The following is a 9,602-nucleotide window of genomic DNA, read 5'->3' as shown; positions in this document are numbered from 1 at the left end:
AGTTACAGCTCAGGGGGTGGTCGCAAGGGGGCAGTGCGCCAGGGTCGAGGGTCTTTATCGCCGCGCGCAGCTTTAATTTTCTGTTATGTTCATCTTATTTGCACTAATTGTGCCAAATATTCTCTCTAATTGAATAAATCCCATAGATGTGCCCTTATATTATTGTTTTATTCTTTTTTTTTGCAAAAAATAGCACCTTTTTGTCATTTTGTATTGTTAATTTACATAATTTGTCATTCATAAAAAGTCTCTAAAGACCATTTATGTAATCCACCTTAATGACTAAATTACATGGTGTATCTGAAATTGGAAAATATGAACATTTCAAAAAATTGGAAAGCAAAGTGCTAGAAGGGTCTATTGCTTCTATCAAAATATGAAAATGTGTTTTTTATGGTCGAAGTAGTCCTAAAATGTAAAAAACACAGTTTGGCACTGTGTAGCAGTGGCACCGAATAGCCCTATTACATACAAAAACACCCATAGCACCCAAACCCCTTGCTTTACAGATTAGCTGCTTTACACAGATGTTGTCCCCAAGGTGTACACCAAGTGTAGTGAATTTCACATGATTACAGTGAAGTATACCAGAGCATTGGCAGCTAGAATTTGGGAATTTCTTTCTGAGAGAAAAGAAACAAATATTAGACATTTTAGAACAGTTGTAGTTTAAGTTCCCACTTCTATTTTTTAAGGTCTTCAATTATTTCCTCTTGGGCTGTTAATGATCAATTTCTTCTTGCTGTTGTAGTAATCTAATTATTGATTAAATGGGTAGATGATCACTAATGTCTGTCATCAAAATCCCGCACATAACAATGTCTTCATTCATATTTGTAAATATATTGTCTATCACAGTGGAACTTTGACTTGTTATTTTGGTTTGTTTTGTGATTAAATGAAATGAGCCCATGCTGTTCATTGAGTAAAAAATAAAAATTAAACCAAAGTAACATTTTATTTTTGGGAAAAAAATCGAGATATCACTTTTTTTTTAAATAATGTATTTGTAATTTCCTGCATTTAGAAAAAAAATATTTAGCTGATAAGTATTTGGACACCAAACAAAAGTATATCGCAGTACTTTGTAATGTCACCCTGGTTGACAATTACTAGAGTCAAATGTTTCCTGTCCGAATACTTATTTGCCCCATTGTCCATTAAGAGAAACAAAACATGAAACAAACCAAACCAAAAAGAGGGAAGAGTTCGCCTAAAACCAATAAAAAGACATTCACAGAGTGGAACCAGAGAAATCTCCAGAAGAGACTCCCAGAACTGAGATCCCGGACCGAGCGCAGCAACAAGGGGGAGGAAATGATCACCAACAAATGAAAAGTCATTCAAAAAGCAGAATCAGAAATTCCACTGAGAACTCCCTCTTATCATCGACCCCATAGACCAGGGGTCGGCAACCTTTAACACCGAAAGAGCCATTTGATCCGGTTTCCACGGAAAATAAAACTCTGGGAGCCGCAAATACTTTTTAACATCTAACGCTGGGTTTACACATAACGACGACAAGTCACGAATGCCACGAATCCACATTCGTGGCACAGGATCACGAATGTGGGTGATACAGGGTAGAGGTTTCACGCACCGCCGCGAACTGTTGCGACCTGTTACTGCGTGTTACGATTAATGGCACGAATTATTACGCACGGTCACGAATATGCGTCCCGCACTGCTGCAGCTGTTGCGCGCTGTTGCGTTCTGCTGCGAATTGTCGCGTTCTGTCAAAAATCTGTCAAGAATTGGGCGAATGTGGTGTGCGCCTGCCGCGCACACCGGAGGAGGCGGAGCAGGGACGTCTCGCTCCGCCGTGCGCCCCTGACTCGTTGGGCTCTTGCCAAATCGGGTTAAACAAAAAGCAAATACACCAGCTCCGGCCTGTCCATATACTGAAGAATAGCAATAGTTTTTCAGTCTATGGGACAGTCACACCAGTTCAACCCGCTCCTGTCAACGTGTAACACGGGCAAACGCATCAACAAACGCACGCGCTTCATGTCAGATAAGTCCGTGCAATAGCCGCACAATTTGGGCTGACTTTACTTCACAGAAAAGCATAAAAACACTACACTCACTGTGCACTCGATCTTCTGGGATCCGTCGAACTCGCTGCTCTTAAACCTCTTTATCCAATGACTCTCACGCGTCTGGTCAGTCCTCAGCTCCAGTTGGAAAAACTTTATAATCCACAAACACAGGCCTGTCTCCACCTGCCCCGCGCCCATCGCCGCTTGCTTTACGCGTCTAAGGTTGTTGTAAATAAGCCTTAACTTATCTGTGGTGTAGCTGCTGGAACCACGCGCTGTTGTTTTGGTCAGTGGAGGCAGCGTGGGAGATGCATTCAGGGACCGCGGGAAAAGCGCTTCTTACTGTCCCTTTTTTCCCCACAAACGCGGGGAAAATCGGGACAAATATATAACAGTGGGGTTCTCCAGCGGGGGGGCAAAAGGGGTGGCAGGGACTGGCTCCCAAACATCAGGAGGAACGACCGCAGGAGGAGGAAAAGCCGGCGTTTTGGCGGGTATACCGGGTATGACGGTTATTTTGAGCGACGAAAAACAATAAAATATATTTATTCTAACATGTCAAGAACACAATAATCTTCCAATTTAGAACTAAAATATTAAAGAATTAACACAAATAAAACACACTTCAATTAAATATTTAGTTTTTTTTATTATTTTTTTTTATTTTCCCAAGCCACTCAGAGACGCAGTGTAAGGATGAAAGAGCCGGAGCCGCGGGTTGCCGACCCCTGCCATAGACCCTTTAATTGTTTGTAAACATTCAGAGCTTAGCTGGAGGCAGGAAGTTAGATTCCCATCTATTTCCATTGGAGCTGTTGTCATGGTAACGATAAACAAATGTTTTTGGAAATATCAAATAAACCTTATTTTATCGTCTCAAATGTCATTCCTCTTGGTCTTGCACCTTCAGCCACAACAAGACCACATTTTTAGTTGTAGTTTTACACTTGTAATCGCTAGTTTTAGTTTAATCTTATTTCTCTTGATCACTTCCTGCCTCCAGATGATGTAACTGATGATGTCAGCAGTTAAAGGGTCTATAAGTAGAAGAAGAGTGGAACCTGAGAAACCCCGTGTAGACTCGTAAAATTGGGAGCCCGCACTGGATGCAGCAACAAAGGGGAGGAGCTAATCACCAACAAATGAAAAGACCTTCAGAGGAATTCAAACTACATACCTGCATATTTAGAAAGTAATCCATGTCATTAAATGTGTTGACAAAAATACTTTTCTTCCCACTTTGTGTGTCTTCTGAAATTGGGGGTCCTGTAAACACTCCCACAATTGGAAGACGGATTCTCATGTGTTTGTAAACTCACAAATACTGCAATACTTCAGTTTGACAAGGGAGGTAAGTATTGTTGCTGAATCAGTCTGAATACTGCAGAAACAGCACTTTCAACATGTCAACATAGACGGAATCACTTCCCATTTTCATTTTTTAGGAAGTGCTTCACAACAGCAGCTCGCCCTGTTCCTGAGCAGAGGTACGTACAACGTCTCCGTTATTTTAATCATAATTACTTATTATTTATGTAAGTTGTTGTATGATGATGACTATTCTTTACAAAGTTACTAGTGATGTTAAATATTTAAGTGTATGGTGTGAACAATGGAGACTTCCTTCATATACTCGAACACAAAACAAAGACAAAGGATTTTTGACATCAGTGTGGTACAAACAGGGAGATGTCACTGAGAGCACTTTGGTATGACTGCAATGGAGACAAACAATTAAAATGTTTACAATTTAAGGGGAGACACTACAGGCAAAACTCAATTTTTTCAGTTTTCAGGTTTTGGGCCAAATTGGTCTCTGAACATATAAGCTTTCACCCGGAAACAGAAAATATGCCTAATCTTCACAATAACATGGTTAAATATTTTTTCTCAAAACACATGTTTCTGTCATTGTGGCGACACTATGTCCACGTCAGTCGGACCTAAAGACTTCACATTTTCCAGCCTTGGACTGAACAATATTTGGAAGATTTTTTCAGAGGGATTTTTTATTATTTAATCCCTTAATCCCATTTATTGAGTTTTGAATGTAAAAAAATAAGGCGAAAATTACATTTTTACAATTTCTTCCACTAAAAAACAGCTTATTTTAAAACTAAACAAGAAATCTAAAATCCCCTGTGAAAAAGTCTTGGCAACTCATTCATCACTAAAGTGAAACCATACATTTGAATGTAGCTCTGTCCATTATTCAGATTTTGTCGCCGAAAAGATGGGAAATTTGGTGCATTTTTAGGCATAAAACACCTTGTTCTTATATGAAAAGATAAAATAACAGAAAACTTGCAATGTATTTTCTTCTCACATTTATGCCAGTGATCGACAGCAACAGCTTCAAATTGATATCTGTAAATGTACATTTTTTCCCTATTCACCTGCAGTGTCTCGCCTTAAGATGAAAAATAGACTAAGAGTTCTGAAATTACAAACCCACAACATTAAAGGTTAAAATAGCTAATGTGGGCAACAGCAATAGTCAAAAGTTAAAATGATCCAAGAGGCAGCGGGTCTGGGATCGTCCCGTCTGAGCTGGTCCCTGCACACAGAGCAGCAGCTGCACAGGGGAACACAAATGTCACTGCCCCCCCGTGACGCTGCACAGGGAAACTCTGTCATAGTGTAACGACAGGAAAAATGGGAAGTAGCGGCTTGGGCGGCACGGTGGCGCAGCGGTTAGCGCTCAAGCCTCACAGCTAGAAGGTCCCGGGTTCGACCTGGATGTGGCCTTTCTGTGTGGAGTTTGCATGTTGCATGTGTCTGCATAGGTTTCCTCCGGGTACTACCACTAAAAACATGTACAAAAAAATCCCCTCTGGGGCCAGGACTCCCCTGAAAAAGAGATGCTTAAGCTCAGTGGGACTATCCTGGTTAAATAAATAAATAAATGTGAACTCCTGCAGGAACAAAACCTCAGATGGTTTCGTTTACAAAGTGTTCAATGTTAAATTAGCCCCGCCTCCCATGTCGGACTTGTTTAAACCAAAGACTCACAGGTGCCAGGACACAGGCCTCCTCTCGGGGGGGGGGGCTCTCTTGTATCATGTGAGAACAGATATTTGGAAATAGCCAAAATAGATGATATAGAAATGGAGATAGAAATTGTCTTAAAGATAAGGCGTTTATTGCTGTTGTTCCGAGATACAAAGAAGTAAAACCAGCTGATGACTTCAGAAAGAGAGAAGTGAAGTCCAGACCTCCGCTGACAGTTCCTTTTATCCTCGTCTTGCTCCTCTGCACAGAGAGGATGACACTGCATATCTGTGTTTGTATATTATCTCTGTATATTATCTCTACATCACATTATGTACAGAATGATTATGGTGTCACCATTGTGTATCAGCTCATCTCACTGACATGGTCTTCATGTTCTGTAGCGTGTGAGCAAAGCATGAGTCAGACGTTTGTTCAGATTTCCTTACAATCCTTACATCTTTACAATCCCTGGTCTGTTTCAGCTTCAGCCTCAGAGGCAGAACTGGACACACGATGGAGGAGCCAGAGGTCAGAGAGGACAAAGCCGTTGCCTCTAAAGCGACTGACCGGCCTGAATCTCAGAGGTGAGATCCACCACTGTCCTCCATGTCAGAGTCAGCTCCAACACTCACTGTGTTTCCACTTTAAAGCACATTTAGAAGTTTGGCATAAGTAACGAGTGACGAGCTCAGTCACAGACTCATGGATGTGGGAGTGAGGGGTGAGGGTGGGTGCGGGTGGAAAGTGTGTGGGTATGAGAGGGTGGGTGGAAAGTTTGTGGGTATGGGAATGTGGGTGGGTGCGGGTGGAAAGTGTGTGGGTATTGGAGGGCGGGAGGATGTGGGTGGAAAGTGTGTGGGTATGAGAATGTGGGTGGGTGCGGGTGGAAAGTGTGTGGGTATTGGAGGGCGGGAGGATGTGGGTGGAAAGTGTGTGGGTATGAGAATGTGGGTGGGTGCGGGTGGAAAGTGTGTGGGTGTTGGAGGGCGGGAGGATGTGGGTGGAAAGTGTGTGGGTATGAGAATGTGGGTGGGTGCGGGTGGAAAGTGTGTGGGTATGAGAGGGTGGGTGGGTGCGGGTGGAAAGTGTGTGGGTATGAGAGGGTGGGTGGGTGCGGGTGGAAATTGTGTGGGTATTGGAGGGCGGGAGGATGTGGGTGGAAAGTGTGTGGGTATGGGAATGTGGGTGGGTGCGGGTGGAAAGTGTGTGGGTATGGGAATGTGGGTGGGTGTGGGTGGAAAGTGTGTGGGTATTGGAGGGCGGGAGGATGTTGGTGGAAAGTGTGTGGGTATGGGAATGTGGGTGGGTGCGGGTGGAAAGTGTGTGAGTATGGGAATGTGGGTGGGTGTGGGTGGAAAGTGTGTGGGTATTGGAGGGCGGGAGGATGTTGGTGGAAAGTGTGTGGGTATGGGAATGTGGGTGGGTGTGGGTGGAAAGTGTGTGGGTATGAGGGTGGGTGGGTGTGGGTGGAAAGTGTGTGGGTATGAGAGGGTGGGTGGGTGCGGGTGGAAAGTGTGTGGGTATGAGAGGGTGGGTGGAAAGTGTGTGGGTATTGGAGGGCGGGAGGATGTGGGTGGAAAGTGTGTGGGTATGGGAGTGTTGGTGGGTGCGGGTGTAAAATGTGTGGGTATGGGAATGTTGGTGGGTGTGGGTGGAAAGTGTGTTGGTTTTAGAGGGCGGGTGGGTGCGGGTGGAAAGTGTGCGGGTATGGGAGGGCAGGTGGAAAGTGTGTGGGTATGAGAGGGCGGGTGGAAAGTGTGTGGTTATGTGAATGTGGGTGGGTGCGGGTGGAAAGTGTGTGGGTATGGGAGGGCAGGTGGGTGCGGGTGGAAAGTGTGTGGGTATGAGAGGGCGGGTGGGTGCGGGTGGAAAGTTTGTGATTATGGGAATGTGGGTGGGTGTGGGTGGAAAGTGTGCGGGTATGGGAGGGCAGGTGGAAAGTGTGTGGGTATGAGAGGGCGGGTGGAAAGTGTGTGGGTATGGGAGGGCGGGAGGGTGTGGGTGGAAAGTGTGTGGGTATGGGAATGTGGGTGGAAAGTGTGTGGGTATGAGAGGCCGGGTGGAAAGTGTGTGGGTATGTGAAGGCGGGTGGAAAGTGTGTGGGTATGGGAATGTGGGTGGGTGCGGGTGGAATGTGTGTGGGTATGAGAGGCTGGGTGGAAAGTGTGTGGGTATGTGAAGGCAGGTGGAAAGTGTGTGGGTATGGGAATGTGGGTGGTTGTGGGTGGAAAGTGTGTGGGTATGAGAGGCCGGGTGGAAAGTGTGTGGGTATGAGAGGCCGGGTGGAAAGTGTGTGGGTTTGGGAATGTGGGTGGGTGCGGGTGGAAAGTGTGTGGGTTTGGGAATGTGGGTGGGTGCGGGTGGAAAGTGTGTGGGTGTGGGAGGGCAGGTGGAAAGTGTGTGGGTATGTGAAGGTGGGTGGAAAGTGTGTGGGTATGAGAGGCCGGGTGGAAAGTGTGTGGGTTTGGGAATGTGGGTGGGTGCGGGTGGAAAGTGTGTGGGTGTGGGAGGGCAGGTGGAAAGTGTGTGGGTATGTGAAGGTGGGTGGAAAGTGTGTGGGTATGAGAGGCCGGGTGGAAAGTGTGTGGGTATGAGAGGCCGGGTGGAAAGTGTGTGGGTATGTGAAGGCGGGTGGAAAGTGTGTGGGTTTGGGAATGTGGGTGGGTGCGGGTGGAAAGTGTGTGGGTGTGGGAGGCCGGGTGGAAAGTGTGTGGGTATGAGAGGCCGGGTGGAAAGTGTGTGGGTATGAGAGGCCGGGTGGAAAGTGTGTGGGTATGAGAGGCCGGGTGGAAAGTGTGTGGGTATGTGAAGGCGGGTGGAAAGTGTGTGGGTTTGGGAATGTTGGTGGTTGTGGGTGGAAAGTGTGTGGGTATGGGAGGGCGGGTGGAAAGTGTGTGGGTATGGGAATGTGTGTGGGTGCGGCTAGAAAATTTGTGGGTATGGGAGGGCGGGTGGGTGCGGGTGGAAAGTGTATGGGTATGGGAATGTGGGTGGGTGCGGGAGGAAAGTGTGTGGGTTTTAGAGGGTATAGGACTGTGTGAGTGAGTAAAGGGGTGAATGTGCAGAGTGAGGGGTGTGTGGTGTAGCCGGGCCTGGTCTGGTTGGGGACAGAGGATGGAAACTAGCTTGAGCTATAATCCTGCATTTTAAGTATACTGTACTTTGTGTAAATGCACTGTCCCTTGCAAATAAATAAAAAATACAAATACAAAATGTAATCTGCTCTGTTGCACTGTGTGGTGTGTCCACACTTAGAGCCGCTACTATCACTTTATCACCTTATATCACTTTATCACTTTATACACCTACACATCTGTCAATATAATCTCACTGTTGGTCAATTATTATCATCTTTCAACATTTTACTTTTTATTATTTATCTTATTTATTTTAATATTCTTTATGCATGTCCCCTCTACTCTCATAGTTTAAAGTTTGATGTCTTATTTTTTATCTAAATTCTTGCTATATGTTATATGTTGCACATCTGCACCAACAAAAGTCTTAGTTTGTGAACCTGTTCTCAAACAATGGCAATAAAAACTTTTCTGATTCTGATGGACACAGGGAAATATGCATTTAAAGCCTTAATCTGCACAGGTTTATCTGCGGCTTGAGGTTGTTTTTATGAGTAAGGTTTAATGTGCATTTTAGAAGATGGACGGAAACATCACATTTCACATAGCAAATAAAAAACACAAGACTACTCGTCTTGCTCCTCTGCACAGAGAGGATGACACTGCATATCTGTGTTTGTATATTATCTCTGTATATTATCTCTACATCACATTATGTACAGAATGATTATGGTGTCACCATTGTGTATCAGCTCATCTCACTGACATGGTCTTCATGTTCTGTAGCGTGTGAGCAAAGCATGAGTCAGACGTTTGTTCAGATTTCCTTACAATCCTTACATCTTTACAATCCCTGGTCTGTTTCAGCTTCAGCCTCAGAGGCAGAACTGGACACACGATGGAGGAGCCAGAGGTCAGAGAGGACAAAGCCGTTGCCTCTAAAGCGACTGACCGGCCTGAATCTCAGAGGTGAGATCCACCACTGTCCTCCATGTCAGAGTCAGCTCCAACACTCACTGTGTTTCCACTTTAAAGCACATTTAGAAGTTTGGCATAAGTAACGAGTGACGAGCTCAGTCACAGACTCATGGATGTGGGAGTGAGGGGTGAGGGTGGGTGCGGGTGGAAAGTGTGTGGGTATGAGAGGGTGGGTGGAAAGTTTGTGGGTATGGGAATGTGGGTGGGTGCGGGTGGAAAGTGTGTGGGTATTGGAGGGCGGGAGGATGTGGGTGGAAAGTGTGTGGGTATGAGAATGTGGGTGGGTGCGGGTGGAAAGTGTGTGGGTATTGGAGGGCGGGAGGATGTGGGTGGAAAGTGTGTGGGTATGAGAATGTGGGTGGGTGCGGGTGGAAAGTGTGTGGGTGTTGGAGGGCGGGAGGATGTGGGTGGAAAGTGTGTGGGTATGAGAATGTGGGTGGGTGCGGGTGGAAAGTGTGTGGGTATGAGAGGGTGGGTGGGTGCGGGTGGAAAGTGTGTGGGTATGAGAGGGTGG

The 9,602-nt window shown here is 45.7% G+C and overlaps 1 protein-coding gene across 1 annotated transcript in view; it reads left to right on the top strand.

Annotated features, from left to right (window-relative positions):
* Positions 1-5,546: 5,546 nt before the first annotated feature.
* Positions 5,547-9,602, top strand: part of LOC306960546 (NLR family CARD domain-containing protein 3-like) — a gene marked incomplete at both ends in the record, with an annotated part of 36,705 nt that continues 32,649 nt past the window's right edge. Inside the window, 2 exons of the mRNA XM_079552979.1 lie at positions 5,547-5,617; positions 8,978-9,079. Coding sequence (XP_079409105.1) covers positions 5,547-5,617; positions 8,978-9,079 — 173 coding nt within the window. The remainder of the gene's footprint in view (positions 5,618-8,977; positions 9,080-9,602) is intronic.

The sequence above is a fragment of the Gobius niger genome (genome assembly GCF_951799975.1).
Source record: "Gobius niger genome assembly, chromosome: 3".
Classification (NCBI taxonomy): domain Eukaryota; kingdom Metazoa; phylum Chordata; class Actinopteri; order Gobiiformes; family Gobiidae; genus Gobius; species Gobius niger.
Note: the sequence above shows the minus strand (reverse complement) of the source record. Positions and strands in the feature narration are given on the sequence as shown.